Source organism: Lycium barbarum, chromosome 9 (genome assembly GCF_019175385.1).
Source record: "Lycium barbarum isolate Lr01 chromosome 9, ASM1917538v2, whole genome shotgun sequence".
In the NCBI taxonomy this organism is placed as follows: domain Eukaryota; kingdom Viridiplantae; phylum Streptophyta; class Magnoliopsida; order Solanales; family Solanaceae; genus Lycium; species Lycium barbarum.
Genome location: NC_083345.1, coordinates 25,062,076 through 25,084,538, shown reverse-complemented (window position 1 = coordinate 25,084,538; position 22,463 = coordinate 25,062,076). Strand labels below are relative to the sequence as shown.

Sequence of the window (22,463 nt, the reverse complement as noted above, 5' to 3'; positions counted from 1 at the left end):
ATGTATGTATATATTCTGAAAAATAGGGATGTCGTGGCTCACAGGCTAAGTCCCTAGCTAGCTTAGTAATTACTCATTAAGTTTCTTAAATGGATTATAACCCTAGGGGTGAAAAAATTATTCATTCTTTTCTCCAATTTGTTGGTATTTTTTTCTCTTTAAATGTCAAAACCCCTTACGAAAAATCCTGCGTACGCCACCGCCACCACATATTCTTCTGCCGCCACCACCACCAACACCATCAAGTACTAACATCAACCAACTCCACCATCACAACTAGCACCACCACTACCAACCTCAACCATCGCTTCAGTCATTATAACTAAGGTTGTGCCAAAATCGATTTAACCGATAAACCGAACTAATAAAAACGCTATTGGTTTATCGATATCGAGTTATTGGGTTAACGAATTGGAAATGATTTTTTAATTTTTTTTATTGGGTTATCAGTTCGATTTCCAATTTTATGAATTAGTTAATGGTTAAAAGATAACCCAATAAGTTTATATTAAAATTATCTTTTTATCCCTAATTATATATTAATGACTTAAAATTTAATTTTAAAAATAAACCTTTTGGATCTTTGAAGTTGCTGGCTTGGTGGTGGTGCTGCTGCTTACTGTAGTTTGCATTTTATAGTTTTTGTCTCGTTGCTGGTGTTTTCTTTCCAGAGAAGTTGGGGTTGACCTATTTTATGAACAAATGAACTGTGAATTTGCCTTATTTTATTTTTGAAAGATTGCCACAGTACATTTTGTAGTTTTTGTCTTGTAATTTATGTAGACTTTATGCATGAAGGCTAATGAAACAAGAGAAAGCCCCAAAAAAATAAAAAAAATAAAAAAAGCGGAGCATTTTGTTATTGGTTAAACTGAAAATCGAACTGTTAGGGACCAAAAATCGATAACGATTATCTTATCGGTTTGGTTTTGGTTTAGCATATTTACAAACCGAACCGATATTTCACAAAACCGACCGACCGATAAGCACCCCTAATTACAACACCAACCGCCTCCACAATCACAGCTATTACCACCGCCATTACTAGCCATTAGCTCCAACCATCACCAACACCATTGCTCTAAAGCATCTCTACCATCACGAGCGAACATAAATATTTTATTTTTTGTCAAATAATATTTTTATGTTTAACCTTATATTTATCTTCTAATAATTAGTTACTTTTTATTTAAATTGTATATTTATTATGTTTAAATAAATACATTATGCAAATTAAGATGTTTGAAAACAAACAGTCTTGATCATCCAGTGTACAGATTTAGAAACAACATTTTGATCATTCAGATGTGCATCAGATTCAGACGATTTAATCTTAATGAAAACAAATGAGGCCTATTAAAATTCTGCACTCAAAAGTGATGTCGTGACTATAAGTCACTTACGTTCCAGTAAGTATTATTTTCACTTTTCAGTTTAATATTACTATTATTATGTTCAAAAGTGACCAGGCCTTAAGTTTTTTTTTTTTGTTTGGACTTAGATCAATAGATGATCATTAATGAAGCTAAAACTAAAGTAACACTCCATTCTTAGTGATGATATGGTCAAATTTTATTTACCCCTCAAAAAATAAATTAAAACGGCTAAATTCTTATATATTTGTTCTCTGTATCAAAATAATAATAATAATAATAATAATAATAATAATAATAAATAATGGAAAAACTACATGACATAACAAATATATAGTGGGTATTGACATTTAGTAGCTCTAGTTTAACTTAATTACTTCTCATAGCAAACATTTGTATATTAATGACATTTAGTAGGAAAAAAAGACTCCCATTGAGGCGCTACTTAGCCCGTAGGGTAGCATTCTACCGATGTCAAGTCATGGACTATACACACAAAGTAAAATACTCATCACATTATTCACTTCCAACCCAACCCTCCCATCTCTCTCCCCTCTTCCACACTGTTCCGCCGCCGGCCATCACCGCCGGAGCTCCGGCGAAATTGACAAAAGTTCATTTTTGACCGGAACTTTGACGCTGCCATGGCTGCTTTATATTTCATGGTTTGATAGAAGGATGTCGTGTAACTGCTGTAGCCTCGGATTTTCAGTTTGACGCCGTCATGGCTGCTCTATTTTGACCGGAAGTTTGACGCCGCCATGGCAGCACAGCCAGAAAGGAAAGCAACGGCGCAACAGATCTGAAAAATTCCGATCGAAGACGAAGTTTTTGACCGGAATTTTTCAGATCTAAAGGCGACGGTGATGATGACAGAGAAAAGAAGGCGAAGGAGAAGAAGGTGTACACAGATCCGATCGGAATTTTTGACCGGAAGTTTTTCTCCAGATCTGTGTATATGTATAGTTTTTTTAGATCTGTGTATACATACGGTGTATACATACACGGTATATAATATTTTGCGTTTTTCAAAGAAGATCTTTTTATATACAAATGAATACAATCAATTTTATTTTTTGTATTCAATATTTTGAGTGTATTCGTTTTTTTTTTTGGTGTACATAAGTTGTATACAGTGTTTTTCGCCTGTTTTTATTAATATTTTTTGTATATCTATGTTGTATACACCTGTATTTGTTGTATACATATCGAAAAATATGTTGTTTGTTAATTTTTGGTGTTCATGTGTTTTATGTATTCATTTTTACTTGCTGTATCTATGAATACAGCAAGCCAATTTATGTATACAGATAGTCATTTTTATGACTACAGTGAAAAATAGGATTTTTTTTTTGGTTGTATTCACGAATACAATGAAAATAAAAAATGAATACAGTTAAAAAAACGTATACAACCATTGGTAGCTGGGTTGTTCCTACAAAATGTAATTAGTGAAACATATGCTATGTGGCTTGAGTTAAGCCCGAATCTTGGTCATTTATATAATTTGCCCATAAATAATTGGGAATTTTACATAAATGACTACACTTTGGGGGTTTAAAATTTGTCATAGCTACAGTTTCAATATTTACATTGCGTAGCTACAGTCGTAGCTACAGTTTCATCGCTGTATTCAAAAAATGGCTCGTTGTATTCAAAAAACGGCCTAGCTGTATTCATGAATACAGCGAATAAAAAAAATTCAAAAATTCTTTTCACTGTATTCAAGCCATATGTATTCAACTCATCTGTATTCATGTCAAATGTATTCAACTCATCTGTATTCATGTCAAATGTATTCAACTCAGTTGTATTCATCTATAGCTACTTTTACATTGTATTCACTTTATTGTATTTAAAAATCAGTGGTATTCAAACAACATAAATACAAAAAAAAATTGTATTCAACTTGCACAACTGTGTTGAATTTTCCCAAAAAAATTAATGAATACACTCAAATACTGAATACAAAAAATAAAATTCAACAGATCTGGAGGAAGGAGAAGATGATGACCGAGCAAAGAAGGGGAAGGAGCAGTGCCGATGGTGGCGACAGATCTGGAGGAAAAATGAGGTGGTGTGGAGAAGGTGAATGGATGGAGATCGATAAGAAGGGGAAGGAGCTGAGGATGGTGGTGACGTCGGCCATGGTGGTGGCGGAATGGTAGTGGAGAATGTGAATGGATAGAGATCGATTAGAGGGGGAAAGAGCTGAGGATGGTGGTGACGTCGGCCATGGTGGTGGCGGAATGGCAGTGGAATGCCGGTAAGGAGAGAGAAAATGGAAGAGAGAGCAGAAGGGAGGAAGAAGTAGTGGACTTGAAGAACATTGAATGTTTTTCATGGAAGAGAGCAGCAGAATGGAGGGAGAAGGGAGGGAGGAGAGAGAAAAATGTGGATACAAGGGTTGCTTTTTTATTTTAACCTATTTTGTATGTTTTAGTTATGGAGTGTAATTGATATACACCTTTTAGCTATGAGGTGTAAATTAATTAAAGTATATCTACTAGATAAAAATAAGGTCTAATATTAGCTACACCATGTAGATTTCCCTAAATAATTCCATGCAATGTGCTTCTTTCCTATTCTTGTTTATTATCGTTAAAGCCCACAGTGAACAAGCCCAAATTTGTAAGTTTGCTTGTAGACATTGAAGCCCAACCCAAATGTTGCTACTTCGCCAATATTTTAAGGGTCATTTGCACTTAGGCCTCTCTTTTGTGCTGGTCTTTCATTTTTGTCCGTAAAAGCAAACAATTTTTTCACGGTTTATATTTTGCATCATAATATGTATAAGTTATGTTTCGCGCCCTAAAAAAGCTTATGCCCTACTAGGCATAAGTTCAATTGCTGAGGGTAAAACTTAAAGACCAGCCCATTTGAAGGACAAAAATTGAAGACCAACCCATTTGAAGGCTAAACCGTGCAATTTCTTCGTATTTTGAGTTCAAATCAAACAACCTGATCAGTGAGAGTGTCAAAAAACAATGAATTAAGCAAACAGAAGAGCTTAGACAAGTGGTAGGTGCAAAGGCAAAAGGTGTAAGCAAAGCAGCTGCACACTTCCACACGTATATAGTTTCATGCAAACAAACCAACACATCTTTGATTCCTCTGAAACAACCATTGCAAGGTGTCCTTCACTAGCTAAAATGAAGACAGCTTCACCATGCAAAAGAAAACAATGTTAATTGCCACACGGACATCCTAATTGTTCCACTCCAACACTATAAGAACAAGGCCTCATTTTCTCCAAATCTCATCCCATCTTTGTAGTTAATTAACAAATAAAAATCCTTAGCCATGGCGGTCACTACTAAGCTCTTGTTAGCTATACTTCTCTCGGCTTTTCTTGTATCTGCAGCAAATGCAGTTAGAGACTATCAGGGCCAGCAAGGTCAGCAAGGCACTCGTCTGACTCAAGCTCAACAATGCCGCTTACAGAGGCTCACTGGAAGCCAGCCCTCTGATCGCATTGAGTCAGAGGGTGGCTTCACTGAGGTGTGGGACGAGAACGAGGAGCAATTCCAGTGCGCTGGAGTTGCTCCCATGAGGAATGTTATTCGACGCAATTCTCTCTCTTTACCTAATTTCCATCCCATGCCTCGCTTGGTTTACATCGAGCGTGGCCAGGGTATACTTGGAATTACTCACCCTGGCTGTGCTGAGACTTTCCAGTCTCAGCCGCAGTCCTTCCAGGCTGGCAGAGAGCCAAGGGAAGAGAGAGGCCAAGGCCGCAGAGGTGACCAGCACCAGAAAGTCCACCGTATTCGCCAAGGTGATGTCGTGGCAATTCCAGCTGGCGCTGCTCATTGGTGCTATAATGACGGTGAGGAAGAGCTTGTGGCTGTCTCCATTAACGACCTCAACCATCGATCCAACCAGTTAGATCAGAACTTGAGGGTAAAATTTATAATTATTCCCACTAATTTCGACAATTTAATGAATTTTTTGTACATGCAACTTCATAATGAGTTTAACTTATAGAGCCCATTTGGCTTAACTTAAAAAAAAAAAGTGGTTTATAAGCTGGTTTGACCAAAAAACAGCTTATAAGTTAAAAAAAAAAAAAATTGAACTACTCAATATTTTTTTTTTTTTTTTTTTTTTGCTTATTCTAAGCACTTTTTAACTTATAAGCTGGTTTGCCAAACACCTAAACAATCAACAAACAGCTGGTTTGACCACTTATAAGTCAATTCAAACAGACTCATATACACACTAAAGTATCACGTCGCTTTTATTGATTACAACTTAAAGGATAAATTTCACTCCCACCCTATAGAGACAAGACTATAATTCTAATTGTGAATTAAAATTATTAAATTAAAAGGAAAAGAATTTGATTCAAAAAGTCGAAAAGAGTTACTAATAAAGTAATAGAAAATGCCCTTTAGGGTAGTGTAAGCGACCCAGCGGTAGTAACTCTGGCGCGGAAACTCTAATAAAACAATTTGAATATAAGAATTTTTATCTATAATTCTTGTTGTACAGGTCTACGACATGTGATTAAATAAAATTAAATTAGAAGAAGGGCGAAATGATTTCTATCTCACTTTTATAAAAGATTACCGGTAAATTTCTTACATTATTAGCATATATGATAAGTGACACACTTACACAATTTGTTTATATGTTGGTTGGATGTGTTTTGGATTATAGGCATTTTACTTGGCTGGTGGAGTACCAGAAAGTGGGAGGCAAAGAGTTCAAATTGGTCTAAGAAGGCAAAGCACACAGAGGTTCCAAAACATTTTCCGTGCTTTTGACACAGAATTGATGGCAGAGGCCTTCAACGTTCCACAAGAGCTTGTGAGGAGGATGCAAGAAGAACAGAGCGAACGCGGATTAATTGTCAATGTCAAGGAAGGAATGCGCATGGTTAGGCCCGATGAAGAAGAAGAATTTAAAGAGCGTCCACGACGAGGACAACAATGGTGGGAGGAAGCAACTGGAAATGGATTGGAAGAAAACATTTGCACAATGAAAATCCGCACCAACATGCAACACCGAAGACAAGCTGACCTCTTCTCAAGGCAAGCCGGCAAAATTAACCATGTCAATCGCCAAAAACTTCCCATCCTTAAATACATGGACATGAGTGCTTCAAAAGGAACCCTCTATCCGGTAATTAATTCACCCTCCCAAGTTAATTAAAAAAGGAGTTAATGGCCAAAAACACACCTGAACTTTCCCTTTTTCGCGAGTTTCACGGTATTAAAACACACCTCGAAGCTGACTAGGCCAATTATCAGCTATTCCTTATTCCTTTTATCTACTTGAACTATCACCATACTCAATTAGGTCTATTTATAGATGGTGATAGTTCAGATAGAAAAAAAAAAAAACTGATAGTTGAGGGTGTGAAACTGGTAAAAAAAGTAATAGTTTAGATGTGTTTTTGACTATTATCTCTTAAAACACAATAAATTCTGCTAGTACTACGACATAAGATTGTACTAAATTGGTTGATGCAGAATGCACTGATAACCCCTCACTGGTCAGTAAACGGCCACTGCGTGGTATATGTGCAAAGAGGAGATGCGCAAGTGCAGGTAGTAGACCACAGCGGGCAACAAGTGATGAGCGACAGGGTGAATCAAGGAGAGATGTTTGTGGTTCCTCAGTTCTTTGCGTCGACATTGAGAGCAGGGCAGAATGGATTTGAATTTGTGGTGTTTAGGACAAGTGGTGAACCAATGAACAACCAACTTGCAGGTTACACATCAGTGATTAGAGCAATGCCTGTTGAGGTCCTCACAAATGCTTACCAGATATCTCCAAATGAAGCACAACGATTGAAGGTGAATAGGGGTGGAGAGAGTTTCCTGCTATCTCCCCAGCGAGGGTCCTCTTAAAAAATGGTTTGAATATGTGTAGTAATACCTCGTTTCTTATAGTCTTTGTTTTTAGACAAAGACAAGCAAGAGCGACTTGTAATTAGGAGCAAATAATGTTAACTAATAAGGCTCCTGCCTTTTTGTTTCCTAAATCTGATCCAAGATTTAATTTCCTAGTCTGTGTGCAAAGTTTCTGAGGGAAAGGGACGGATACATTAAACATATAAATCAAATCAATTAACAATGGTACATCATCAAGACTTGAGTTCAGTTAATGAGACATCGTATGTACTGTGACTTGAAGCAATTAATGACATGTCAATTACATCACAAGGTACTAAGTGATTAGTACAAATAGTGATTGAATAATTGCATGCCAAAAGATACGGAGATGTGCATGGCCTAGAAGTGTCAAAATTCCAAGAGTTTTAATTTAAATAACCATGGTGTTGGGCCAAACGCACATGCAAACACACGTAACTATACGTGATGGACAAAAAAATATACTAGTAGAATATCGTTCCCAGTTCTCACAGACACGTATTATCAACTATTGAATAAATTAAATTTTTATGATTTATTTATTCAAGCAGTTTTTTCAAAAGTGATTGTGATTTATATAGCTATTGCTAAAATTGTAAAATGTGTTATGAGAACAAGAGATCGCGCTATGGGTCAGCTGAAAATCCTATTAGAAAATCCTATTATTATTCACTTGAATTGACTAATTGACTTATCTGTTACTAATCGACAGGATTAGTTTAACTCGTAGGAATCTTCAGAGTACATACTCACCCATTCAACATAATTTAACGTCTATATTCCTAAGGAATTAGAATTAACAAGAATGCATTAATAATTTCTATATTATGACTAAACAAGATGGTTTGGCATATTCCTATCCTAAATTACAACGTTCAACAAACTCCCATAACCTAGAACTAAAAAAATTAGTCACTCGTAATTATAAATTACAAAGAAAAGATGAAGGGAAGAAAGACTCGATGAATATTGCTCCTTAGATGCGTTAGTTGCTCCAAAAATCCGAACTCTCATTGAAAAATTAGGTTCAAAACATTTTATATGCGGTAAAAAATTCTTGGACAATAATGCTCGTCTCACAAAAATTGGAATTCGAAATTTGAGTGCCCGGGCCACCATGACGCACCCCTAATGCCATGAAGGATTAGCCGTTGGATGTAGAGCGCTAGGCATTGCATCGCGCCAAACATTTGTCCGTTGTTTCCAACGCCATAGGCACCGCATCGCAGTAGTTTGGTCAGTAAATTTCGCTGCTTTTCGATCTTCTTCATGTTTTTGCTCTTTTCGCGCACTTTCACTCCTTTTCACTTTTTACAGCTTCCTACACATATGTAAACACAATTAAGCCCAAAATATCATATTAAATGTTATAATCAATGATAACATACTAAAATGGGATCCCTACCCTACTAAAAATACAGGCAATTGGCGATATGCATACTTTTAATCAAATATCACCACCCCGCACTTAAACGTGACCAACCCAAATGTACTCTAACCAGCATCGATATCTAAAGATTGCAAGCTTTAGTTGAACATTTATCAATTAAGCACAATAATACATGTGACTATGGTTGATAACAACAATTAACCTTTGGATATGCATTCTTTCACACATTTCTCAATGTTCATAATGCAGAGCACAATTAAACAGTTCAGAATGTCCAAACAACTTGTTTACAATATGCTAACCTCAAATACCGACTCTACTACGACTTAGCTCGCCCCTCAAAGTTACTATGTCAAAGAAACAAATAACTTCACCTATCCGTTTTGGAAGATATGGCACTAAAAGAGAAGATAGCCCACACATTTGAGTAAAAGAATTTGAATGCAATTTAAGGACTCAAACATCAAAATAATTGTTTATTTCTCACAAAAAAGTTCTCATGCATGCACATAGTACCACTAGCTGGCTCACCCATTATGTAAATCTCGACAACTTGTAAGCCTACTTAGTATAAAATTAAATATAATTTTATCAAGGCTGTAATGTTGGCTACAGAACAGGTAGGACAAATATAGATAAGACTGACTACACTTCCCTAAACTTTAACAATTTGATGTTTCAACCTAATTCATCCCAATTCTATTGTGAATTATTTAGGTTAACTTCTTTTCTTTTCCATCAAGAAACAGATTTCCTAAGTACTTATTTTTATTTGGTCACAACATGCACCACATAATTATAAAAAGAATTTCTCTACTACGGAACCTTTCAAACTAAATTATTTCTTTCACAATAAATTATGAATTATTTCACTAATTTCGTAACTGAACTCCTCCATAAATTTCGAATTTAAACATTGAATACATATTAATTTTCCATGTGAAGGTGACAAATACTGATTAAATTAAACAGAACCGGCTCCCCTCGAGTACATTTCCTCCCGTCCCCTTTTCGATTTGTGACATGTGTCATTTAATACATTTAATGACCCAAATTCTTTCTCCCAAATTTTAATTCTAAGCACACCTTTCAGAGAATTAAATCCACCCGCATCTCTCTTCCTCCATACACCTATAGTCCCACGCAATGCTAGTTTATGGTAAAATTTACAATAATATGCCCAACACTAAAAGATCATGGATCATTCTTAAATTTGTCTTCTGCTTCTCGGTGTCATTTAAAATTTTAGATATAACTCGGTGTATTTTTTTATTATTGATGTGTCAAATCTTGTTGTAATATTTAAAACTTCAAACAAATTCGGCGTAGTTTTTATTTATTATTAATGTGTCAAATCTTGGCGCAATACTTTAAAACTTCAAATAAATATGGTATAGTTTTTATTTATTTTTTATGTGTCAGATATTAATTATTAAGCCCTAACATTCAGAAGCCATGGCAGTAGTTGAATGTCAGAATAAATACATATAGGAGTACTAAATTTCAAATGGAATTAAACAGAGTAGTTAGCACTCTACGAAAGTAGAACAAAAAATGAAGAAAACTCTCAGAAGAAGAGAAATAGATTCTGTGTTCTGCGATATATTGTATACTGCAATAAAATCTGAGCCATTAAATGTATTAAATGACACATGTCACAAATCAAGGAGGGGACCGGAGGAACTTTAGGGGAAGTGCACTGAAGGGGGAGCCAGTTCCAAATTAAACTAATGATAATCTAATTAATTAATCAATAAAATTCTTTAGACTTTCACTTAACTTAATTCATGTATCAAACTTATTTCATGTATCAAACTTATTTCATGTATCATATATAAATTCGCTTGCAGGTTCTACGCAATGAAATTTTATGAGCTTCTCTAAAAGGGTATCCCATCTGGATTGAGCTCCTCTTCATTTTCCTTCTCCCTATTTTCTACAAGTTCTTCCTTGGATTAGATACACATGGCATGGGTTAGAATTAATGGCTAAAATTTAATTAATTAAAGTAAGATCCTAAATATGATTTACATAATTAATAACTTATCCATAATTATATTAAAATATTTTCTCTCTCTTCCTATTTTACTTCTCCTACGCAGTAAAATATATTTTCTTTACCCGATTAATTTTCCCACTTAAATTTTTTTCCCTACGCAGAAATAGACCCCATTATTAAATTGGTGATATTTTTCATTTTTTTCCAATTATGATGCTTAGTAATTCACATAATATAGACCTCATTGTTCAATTGGTAATTGTATATTTCTGAAAGAGTTGTCTATATTCGAAAAATATCATCATTAAAGAGTTGTCGTAATTGAAAAAATAGAATATTAAAATAGGAAGAGAAAGAAAATATTTTTAATATATTTATGAGTAAGTTATTAATTATGTAAATCATGGTTAGGGCCTTGTTTTAATCAATTAAATCTTAGCCATTAATTCTAACCCATGCCATGTGTCTCTAATCCAAGGTAGAACTTGGTGAGAATGGAGAGAAGGGAAATGGAGAGGAGCTCAATCCCATTAATCTCTAAACCAAAAGACGTTGATTCCGTCAATAACTTATTATTTACAAATGCAGATTGTTGTCATCCAATATATTAGACTTATTAATCCATAATGACCCTCACCCATAATAAATGGAAACAATGAACAATATACATTTTTCATAATTATATTAGATTAAGAGTATGTTTAATAACTAGAGAAATTATTTCATATAGTTAGTATTGAAACACTTCTCTGCCTTTGATCTTATTCAATACATTATACTATTTTCATAATCAAGATAAATCATATTTAATCTTGTGTTATAATCACACCGATAAAGTGTCAGACCTTCATCATAGACTGTGAATTCAAACTTTATAATTTATAAGAACTGATGATATAACCTTTTGTGTATAAGTTATACTCTATATATTAAATCATCTACTATATAACGGGACATCTAATACAAACAATAATGATCTATTTTTAATACAAAATTTTATTCCCCCGTTTCAATTTATATGAACCTATTACTATTTGAGGTATCTACGAGGTGATTCTTTGATCACGTTTTCGTTATATTTTTCTAATCTTTTGAATTATAAATTATCACGACTTATAATATTTTTTATGTAGTTTCTAAATATATATAAATTTTATTTTTACAAACTTAAATTATTTTTATATCAAAATTATAAAATAGGACCCTCGTTTCAATTTATGAACCTTTTCGGAGTAAAAATAAACTTTATAACTTTAACCGTAAATTATTTTTAAATAGATTCTATAGCTAAGCGTATGGTTTCGGAACTGAACACATCCCACAATTCAGTTCTATTCAATTTACAAAGGTTAAAGTATTAGCTGGTTAAATCACTTCTATCCTTGTCTAAAAGACCAAAAAAGAGAAACAGAAAAGAAAATCCAGCTGGAAACAATGTGCATGGTACACTATCAAACACAAAGTTACCTCGTTAATTGGAAAACTCTCAGATTAAAACAAAACCCCTTTTGTATTCTCAGAAGTGTGGAGCCACTTAAACTCTGCATGCTTTGGTAGCCATGCAAAGCGCAAGATGGCACAACCATTCTTGCTATGTGTCAATCTCTTGCTTACCTCTCCTTGCTATAAATACCATCAATTCCTACTCGCCACTTCCCATCAGCAGCAACAAGTTTAATTATATATCTCCTCTTTTTCTTCCTTCTTATAGCAAAAAATAATCAAAATCATGGGTTCTAGTTGGCTTTGTTTCTCTTTGAGTTTGCTTCTGGTTTTGCATGGTACCTTTGCTCAGCAAAGATACCAACAACAGCAAGGCCAGTGTCAACTCAATAGACTTAACCCTCAAGAACCCAATGTTCGCATTCAAGCTGAAGCTGGTGTAACTGAGATATTCAACCCAAATAGCCAGCAGTTCCAATGTGCTGGCGTATCCCTTATTCGCCACGTCATCCAGTCTAGAGGCATGCTGTTGCCTTCTTACCTTAACACTCCTCTGCTTGCCTATGTTGAACGAGGTATATACATTTTTATTTTTTATTTTCAATTTCTCATTCATTTAGCTAGCGTTTGGCCATAGATTTTTTGAATTAGATTTTGATTCAAAATCTTCAAATATCTATTTGATCATGAAATTTGATTAGATTTTAAAAATTTATCTTCAAAAATTTTCAAGTTCCAAAAAGGGGTTGGAACTCGCTCAACCAGGTTCTTAGAGAAATTTCATTTTGACTCACAGATTTTATTTCAAATTCTTTTCAAGTAAAATGAATGTACAAACACAATTTTAAGTTCCAAAATCACAACCTCAAAAACTCATTTCTAAGTCTTCAAAATCTATGGCCAAAGCTTTTAGAAACAACCTCTCTTGTAGGTAAAGGTAAGGTCTGCATACATCCTATCCTCTTCGAACCTCACTTGTGGGATTATACCCTGGGATTATATTGGGTATGTTAATTGTTGATTGTAACATTTTTGTGGGTGATTAATGATTAATTGATGTTTCAGGTAGGGGATTTTATGGTATCTTGAATTCTGGATGCCCGGAAACATTCCAGTCATCACAGCAATTTCAGCAAGGTGAAAGGGGTGCAGGTTCAAGATTCCAAGATCGCCACCAAAGAATTGGACAGTTCAGACAGGGTGACATTATTGCCTTCCCTGCTGGAGCTGCTCACTGGGCTTATAATGAAGGAAATGCGGAGCTGGTTCTTGTTGTTTTCGAGGACAGCGGTAACAATGCCAACCAGCTCGATCAAACTTCAAGGGTACGTTACATAAAAAGTTCACAACATACTAAAGAAAAATTCCTATTTTAGTGTTGGTTAATAAGCTAGAGTTTGGACATAGATTTGGTAGAAACTTGAAAAGAAAAATTGAAAATGAGATGAAAAATGATTTTTGGAAGTCGAAATTGTGTTTTGATATGCAAGAAAAAGATTTTTGAGTAGATAAACTTAGAATAACTAGTCTAAACCACTTTTTGAAATTTGAAAAATATTTTTGAAAAGAAGTTATGGCCCAACGGGAGCTAAGTATATTTGGTTTACATTATTTGCAGAGATTCTTCATAGCTGGAAACCCACAACAAGGAGAACAGCAACAGGGACAACAAGGTGGTCGCAGCTTGCGCAGGCAACAATTCCAATCTGGAAATGTCTACAGTGGCTTTGAAGATGAATTGCTGGCTGAGGCATTCGGCGTAGACAGGGAAACAGCAAGGAAGCTTAAGGGACAGGATGACCAGAGAGGTCACATTGTTAACATTGAACAAGGTCTTAGAGTTGTGAGGCCACCATTCTCACAAGAACAAGAGGAGCGCGAGGAGAGACAGGAACAAGGACAGTATGGTCCTCGCATGAACGGAATTGAGGAAACCATCTGTTCCGCTAAAGTCAGGCAGAACATCGACAACCCCGCTCGTGCTGATATCTACAACCCACAGGCTGGACGCTTCACCACTGCCAACAGCCTCACTCTTCCCATTCTCAACTTCCTCCGACTCAGCGCCGCCAAAGGAGTTCTCTATAGAGTAAGTCACATATTGCTAGATTGCTAGAGTTGATTTCTCATATGGTCATTCAACTAATAGATGTAGTTATAATCTCAGAAAGTCCCTTAAATTGGAATCACGAAAAAATGTGATTTTCTAATATAATAACTATTAACAATTAGTTGAGTGACTGAGAAATCTAACCCCAAACTGCTACTAAGCATTTAACAAATCAATTTAGAAAATTGGGGGTCCTCTCCTATGAGACAAAGTTAACGCTACTAAGCATTTAACAAATCAATTTAGAAAATTGGGGGTCCTCTCCTATGAGACAAAGTTAACTTTTAAAATTAAATACTACTACGCAACGGGTAAGTGGCATAGTGGCCTTGCTCTCATGACTAACTTAGATGCAGCCCTTTGTCACTCCAATTTAAGTACTACAGTAGTATACATGTAGACTGATTACTGTTTAATGGGCAGAACTCAATCATGGCACCACACTGGGTGACGAACGCACACAGCGTAATCTACATAACAAGGGGAGAAGCAAGGATCCAGATAGTTGATCACAGAGGACAAGCAGTGCTAGATGACAGAGTTCGACAGGGGCAGGTTGTGGTAGTACCACAGAACTACGCCGTGGTGAAACACGCCGAAAACGAAGGTGTTGAGTGGGTAGAATTCAGCACCAACTCCAATGCCATGATCAACACATTGAGTGGACGCACTTCAGCTATTCGAGGATTGCCTGTCGATGTGATCGCTAATTCTTACCAGATTTCGAGGGACGAGGCAAGGAGGCTGAAGTTCAACAGGGAGGAAACTCTAATTTTCCGTGCTTCAGGAAGGTCTCGCTCATCAGAGAGAGTTGCTGTGGCTTAATTAGAATGTTTTGGTTTTTTTATGTATGTACTAAGCTAAGCTAAGTGCATCTTTAATAAAACAGAGGACCTTATGGGGTCATCTGACTTACTATGATGTAATGGCAACTGTTATGTAAATGTAAAAGCGGCAAGTTCTTGTACTTTGGAAATAAAAGGAGAACTACGTAGCTTTTGCCTTTTTTGAACCAACTATGCTGCGATAATTTGGACTGCCTTTCTTTTTTCGAGTGCCTTACTTTGTTTTGCTTTAATAGGTTTGGGACACTATAATTACAGAAATTCAAATAAGGGGATTCAAGACAAAGATTGAGGAAATTAGATCTCTCGTCCTCTTACAATTTAAATAAAAGAAAATGATTTTTTCATATCTTTTATTTGTTTTTTTCAGATCTCTTATGTGTAAAAAATGAAAATCTCTTGTTAGAAAAAAATGCGAGTTTCATCAAATGACCGAGTATGATCTCATTCAACGTGTGTATGAAGTTAAGACAGGTTATTACAACGGTAAAGGTGGAAACGTGCATACCGTTTATGAGGCAACAAGAATATACACTTGTGGTAAGTGGCAAACATATCACATGCCGTGTTCTCATGCTATAAAGTGCTTTGAGAGAATGAAAAAGACGGTAACAAATTATGTGGCGTGGGAATATAAGGTCCACAGTTACCTTAGAGCATATTGAGGAGAGCATATTGAGGCCAATTCCACCCACTTGGTAATGAAGCTTATTGGCCGAACGAGCCGTTTTTTATGGTTGCTAACAAGGATTACATCAGGAAATTAAGCATTAACTCACAGAGTCGTAGACCCAATTAAATGGATGTTAGTGAAAGAACTTACTCTCGCAAGTGCTCTACATGTAAGCAATAACAAGTGTTCGTGCGGGCAAAAAGGTCGTGGTGGTACAAGCACGTCTCGAAGTAATCATGCCTCTAGAACTTGAAGATTGTATTGTTACTGTAATTTAGTATTGTATTGCTTTGAATTAGTATTGTAATTTAATGGAATGAATTATTTTTGAATAAGTATCAACCTCTCGTATTAGATGAATTATTATTAAATAAAATATTTTTATTTGTACATTCGATTTGACTAAATAATAAAATACTTAGATCAAAACCCTATAAAATATGACACTTAAACTTAAGGAAGACAAGTTTCCAAACAAAAAAACTTACTTCGGGGCACTTTAGAACCCCTAAAACGACGATCCAAACGTTTAGTGATACTTGATGTAATGAGCCGACATTATTGTACGCAAAAAAAAGATATTAAGTCCTATATAAAATATTGATATTTCGGGGTTTTGAAACATGACTAATCTTTGCTCAAAGTATGGAAAAAACGTGATTTTGATAGGGTTTTTTTTTAAAAGTAGCCTTTCACGCACAGAATATGTGCGTGAATGGACCAAATTAAAAAAGTTACAGTTTGGTCCTTTCACGCACGGATTCTGTGCGTGAAACCTAGTTAGTATTTTTTTTTTTGTTAGTTTGGGTTTTTTTTTCATACTAAAAAAGTCGCGGGTTCGAGAGGTGCCTATCAGTGATTGAGCATCTACTACTAGACACGTGAGATAGTTTGTAAGGCTTCCGAACAAGTTTTGTAAATTAAAGTTGATGTTGCCACACTATGATTGAAACAAATATCTTATGATTTTTTTTTTTAGCTATCCACTCTGCAGGTTGTGTCATGTAGTCAAAGTACAAAATGACTTGTAGGTAATATGAGCATTTAGAAATTGGAATGGAAAAGGTAATTTGTCAATTGATATTAAGATTATATGTTTTTCTAACTGTTGTATCTTTAGATGTCGAATAAATAATTTTAAAAATATGTCGTGATAATTATGTAGTACTGTAAATTTGAGTAACATGTGATTCTTTCTTTGGTGTTAAAATGATTTATGACTTATGAATGAATAGCCTATTTTCTAATGTTTTTTGCATTGATTGTTTGGACTTTACTATATTTCGTCTTCTTGAAATTATAAAGTATCATATAAACACAAAAACTATAGAAATACATTATACATAATATAAAACTAGGCATTAAAATAGTGATGTGGCACATCTCATAGGCCAAGAAAGGTATTTATCTTTTTTTTCTCCTTTTTTTTGTTTTTTTTTTCTTCTCTCATTCTCTTGCTTTCAACATATTATAAAACCTCTCAAAATCACTGTTAAATGAAAAAAATTAAACACCCATTTGTACTCCATTATTTTGTTTGCTTTCAAAATTGAACCCGTTATATTTTTAAAGTTATGGGTTCATATCTATTATTTATTATAATTTAATAATTTTGCACATAAATTTATGCTCCGCGTCGAAAGTTAGGGGTTCAATTACACCCCTGCCGACATGACTAGATACGCTTCTGATTATGGTGAATACATAGCAACAATGATAATTAGATCAAATGACTCTTTAATTTTTTCCTCATAATAATTGTAAAAAATTAAAAATACTAAGGAAAATTGAAAGAGCAATAGCAGGAAAGAAAAAGGAAAGAAACAAGAAAATTATAGAGGAACTATAAGGTATGTATATGAAGAAAAAGGAACGGAATATATAAGAGAGATTAGGGAATTGAAAAGGCAAGGAAAATATGACAAGTAAAAGAAATAATTTTAAAGGAAAAATAACAGGAAAAAAGTACGTAATTCAATGGTTGTTGTGTAGTTTCTTTGTTTTCACTCATATTTACTTATTTAAGAATTCAGAAAATTAAAAGTGTTGTTACTGTTTAGAGAAAGGATAAAAATCAAACGCATAATTAAAACTAAGAATCACATATTAAAATCACAAATGCACCCTCCACCACACAAAAGTACAAAATTCCTTAATTTTGTTTCTTCTTACAATTATATTTTGGCAACTAACAAAATTCATTGAGCTCAAATTCTAATAAAATTATATATTTATGAATTTGTGACTTGATTAAACATATTGAACTATTTCCTATATGTATGTAAATTTTATTAAAATATTTTTCTATCTGGATAGATTTATAATAAGATTAAATTTAATATATTTATTAAACCGCGCGACGTGCGGGCAAGTTCTCTAGTTTATATGGTTAGGATTAAAACACTTCTCTCCCTTTGATCTTATTCAATACATTATACTATTTTCATAATCAAGATAAATCATATTTAATCTTGTGTTATAATCACACCGATAAAGTGCCCCGACCTTCACCATAGACTGTGAATTCAAACTTTATAATTTATAAGAACTAATGATATAATCTTTTGTGTATAAATTATACTCTATCTATTAAATCATCTACTATATAACGGGACATCCAATACAAACAATAATGATCTATTTTTAATAAAAAAAATTATTCCCTCTGTTTCAATTTATGTGAACCTATTACTATTTGAGGAGTCTACGAGGTGATTCTTTGACCGTGTTTTCCTTACATTTTTCTAATATTTTGAATTATAAATTATCATGACTTATAATACTTTATATTTAGTTTCTAAATATAGTATAAATTTTATTTTTACAAACTTGAAAAATTTATGTCAAAGTTATAAAGTAGGACCCTCGTTTCAATTTATGAACTCGGAATACTAGCAAACTTTATCACTTTAACCGTAAATTATTTTAGAATAGATTCCATATCTAAACGTATGGTTTAGGAACTGTATGCATCCCAAAATTCAGTTCTATTCAATGTACAAAGGTTAAGTATTAGCTGGTTAAATCACTTCTATCCTTGTCCTATGAATAAAAGTCAAAAAATGAGAAACAGAAAAGAAAATCCAGCTGGAAACAATGTGCATGGTACACTAGCAAGCACAGAGGTCACAACTCACAAGGTGAAAAAAATCAAGAATACCTCGTAAATGGAAAACTCTGATCAGATTAGAACAAAACCCCTTTTGTATTATTCTCAAAAGTATGAAGCCACCTAAACTCTCTATGCATGAGCAATAGTACTTATTAGGTGTAACTCAGCTTGCTTTGGTAGCCATGCAAAGCGCAAGATGGCATAGCCTTTCTTGCTATGTGTCAATCTCTTGCTTACCTTTCCTTCCTATAAATACCATCAATTCCTACTCGCCACTTCCCATCAGCAGCAACAAGTTTAATTATATATCTCCTCTTTTTCTTCCTTCTTATAGTAAAAAATAATCAAAATCATGGGTTCTAGTTGGCTTTGTTTCTCTTTGAGTTTGCTTCTGGTTTTGCATGGTACCTTTGCTCAGCAAAGATACCAACAACAGCAAGGCCAGTGTCAACTCAATAGACTTAACCCTCAAGAACCCAATGTTCGCATTCAAGCTGAAGCTGGTGTAACTGAGATATTCGACCCAAATAGCCAGCAGTTCCAATGTGCTGGCGTATCCCTTATTCGCCACGTCATCCAGTCTAGAGGCATGCTGTTGCCTTCTTACCTTAACACTCCTCTGCTTGCCTATGTTGAACGAGGTATATACATTTTTATTTTTTGTTTTCAATTTCTCATTCATTTAGCTAGCGTTTGGCCATAGATTTTTTGAATTAGATTTTGATTCAAAATCTTCAAATATCTGTTTGATCATGAAATTTGATTAGATTTTAAAAATTTATCTTCAAAAATTTTAAAGTTTCAAAAACTGGTTGGAACTCGCTCAACCAGTTTCTTAGAGAAATTTCACTTTGACTCACATATTTTATTTCAAATTCTTTTCAAGTAAAATGAATGTACAAACACAACTTTAAGTTCCAAAATCACAATTTCAAAAACTCATTTCAAGTTTCAACTTCAAAATCTATGGCCCGAGCTTTCAGAAACAACCTCTCTTCTAGGTAAAGGTAAGGTTTGCGTACATCCTACCCTCTCCCAAACCTCACTTGTGGGATGACACTGGGTATGTTAATTTTTTATTGTAACATTTTTGTGGGTGATTAATTGATATTTCAGGTAGGGGATTTTATGGTATCTTGAATTCTGGATGCCCTGAAACATTCCAGTCATCACAGCAATTTCAGCAAGGTGAAAGGGGTGCAGGTTCAAGATTCCAAGATCGACACCAGAGGATTGGACAGTTCAGACAGGGTGACATTGTTGCCTTCCCTGCTGGAGCTGCTCACTGGGCTTATAATGAAGGAAATGAGGAGCTTGTTCTTGTTGTTTTCGAGGACAGCGGTAACAATGCCAACCAGCTCGATCAAACTTCAAGGGTACGTTACATAAAGTTCACAACATACTAAAAAAAATTCCTATTTTAGTGTAGGTTAATAAGCTAGAGTTTGGACATAGATTTGGTAGAAACTTGAAAAGCAAAATTGAAAATGAGATGAAAAATGATTTTTGGAAGTCGAAATTGTGTTTCGATATGCAAGAAAAAGATTTTCGAGTAGAAAAACTTAGAATAACTAGTCTAAACCACTTTTTGAAATTTGAAAAATATTTTTGAAAAGAAGTTATGGCCAAACGGGAGCTAAATATATTTGGTTTACATTATTTGCAGAGATTCTTCATAGCTGGAAACCCACAACAAGGAGAACAGCAACAGGGACAACAAGGTGGTCGCAGCTTGCGCAGGCAACAATTCCAATCTGGAAATGTCTTCAGTGGCTTTGAAGATGAATTGCTGGCTGAGGCATTCGGCGTAGACAGGGAAACAGCAAGGAAGCTTAAGGGACAGGATGACCAGAGAGGCCACATTGTTAACATTGAACAAGGTCTTAGAGTTGTGAGGCCACCATTCTCACAAGAACAAGAGGAGCGCGAGGAGAGACAGGAACAAGGACAGTATGGTCCTCGCATGAACGGAATTGAGGAAACCATCTGTTCCGCTAAAGTCAGGCAGAACATCGACAACCCCGCTCGTGCTGATATCTACAACCCACAGGCTGGACGCTTCACCACTGCCAACAGCCTCACTCTTCCCATTCTCAACTTCCTCAGACTCAGCGCCGCTAGAGGAGTTCTCTACAGAGTAAGTCACAGATTGTTAGAGTTGATTTCTCAACTAATAGGAGTAGCTATTATCTCAGAAAGTCACTTAAATTTGAATCACGAAAAAATGTTACTTTCTAATATAATAACTATAGTTGATTAACTGTGAAATCTAACCACAAACTGCTACTAAGCACTTAACAAATCAATTTTGAAAATCGGGGGTCCTCTCCTATGAGACAAAGTTGACTTTTAAAATTAAATACTAATATGATACGCCATAGGTAAGTGGCATAGTGGCCTTGTTATCATGACTCCAATTTAGATACTACGGCATTATATATGTAGACTGATTACTGTTTAATGGGCAGAACTCAATCATGGCGCCACACTGGGTGACGAACGCACACAGCGTAATCTACATAACAAGGGGAGAAGCAAGGATCCAGATAGTTGATCACAGAGGACAAACAGTGCTAGATGACAGAGTTCGACAGGGGCAGGTTGTGGTAGTACCACAGAACTACGCCGTGGTGAAACACGCCGAAAACGAAGGTGTTGAGTGGGTAGAATTCAACACCAACTCCAATGCCATGATCAACACATTGAGTGGACGCACTTCAGCTATTCGAGGATTGCCTGTCGATGTGATCGCTAATTCTTACCAGATTTCGAGGGACGAGGCAAGGAGGCTGAAGTTCAACAGGGAGGAAACTCTAATTTTCCGTGCTTCAGGAAGGTCTCGCTCATCAGAGAGAATTGCTGCTGCTTAATTCGAATGTTTTGCTTTTTTTATGTATGTACTAAGCTAAGCTAAAAAGCGTCTTTAATAAAACAGAGGACCTTATGGGGTCATCTTACTATGATGTAATGGCAACTGTTATGTAAATGTAAAAGCGGCAAGTTCTTGTACTTTGGAAATAAAAGGAGAACTACGTAGATTTTGCCTTTTTGAGCTAACTATGCTGCGATAATTTGGTCGGCCTTCATTTTTTCGAGTGCCTTAATTTTCCTTTAATAGGTTTGGGACCGTACAAGTATAACCAGTGGCTTTAATGCCAAGGGATTACACAAAACTAATACGTATATAAAAGTCTATTTTTACCCAATTTACATACTAATTTTTCAACGAAGGGAGACTAGTCTAAAAAACTTTCCCAAGAACTGCCAAGACTTGGGTTTTTTTGCGGGAAAGTCCTTCTAGAAATACGTTTAACTTCTCTTTATTACTTTCTTGATCGGCGCCTCGGGTCGCTAGCTCTGAACTTTTTGCTAGCTTTAAAAGATGAACTTTTTGCTTGCTTTAAAAGATGGGCAGAAGGAATGAGGAAGTAGCTTTAAAAGATGAACTTTTTGCTTGCTTTAAAAGATGGGCAGAAGGAATGAGGAAGACCAAACAAAGTCGCCCTTGCACCCCTTTGTCTCCACCCGAGTATAACAATGCAAATGTGATCAATGTTCCATAATATTAACTTTTATTATCTTTGAAATTTGACATGAGAAAATATTTGGAGAAGTAGATTTTATCTAAACCTCACT

At 35.1% G+C, this 22,463-nt stretch overlaps 3 protein-coding genes across 3 annotated transcripts; all 3 read left to right on the top strand.

Moving 5' to 3' along the window:
- Positions 1-4,627: 4,627 nt before the first annotated feature.
- Positions 4,628-7,365, top strand: LOC132610551 (11S globulin seed storage protein 2-like). The gene is made up of 3 exons (XM_060324869.1): positions 4,628-5,276; positions 6,036-6,500; positions 6,851-7,365. The coding sequence occupies exons 1-3, from the start codon at positions 4,677-4,679 to the stop codon at positions 7,229-7,231; spliced, it is 1,446 nt and encodes a 481-aa protein (XP_060180852.1). The 5' UTR covers positions 4,628-4,676; the 3' UTR covers positions 7,232-7,365.
- A 4,921-nt stretch (positions 7,366-12,286) lies between these two features.
- On the top strand, positions 12,287-15,213 carry LOC132610550 (11S globulin seed storage protein Jug r 4-like). The gene is made up of 4 exons (XM_060324868.1): positions 12,287-12,662; positions 13,153-13,412; positions 13,706-14,176; positions 14,621-15,213. Exons 1-4 carry the CDS (start codon positions 12,374-12,376, stop codon positions 15,020-15,022), a joined length of 1,422 nt encoding a protein of 473 aa, XP_060180851.1. The 5' UTR covers positions 12,287-12,373; the 3' UTR covers positions 15,023-15,213.
- Positions 15,214-19,101: 3,888 nt separating this feature from the next.
- Positions 19,102-21,884, top strand: LOC132610548 (11S globulin seed storage protein Jug r 4-like). Its single transcript, XM_060324866.1, has 4 exons — positions 19,102-19,468; positions 19,944-20,203; positions 20,494-20,964; positions 21,296-21,884. Exons 1-4 carry the CDS (start codon positions 19,180-19,182, stop codon positions 21,695-21,697), a joined length of 1,422 nt encoding a protein of 473 aa, XP_060180849.1. The 5' UTR covers positions 19,102-19,179; the 3' UTR covers positions 21,698-21,884.
- Positions 21,885-22,463: the final 579 nt, after the last annotated feature.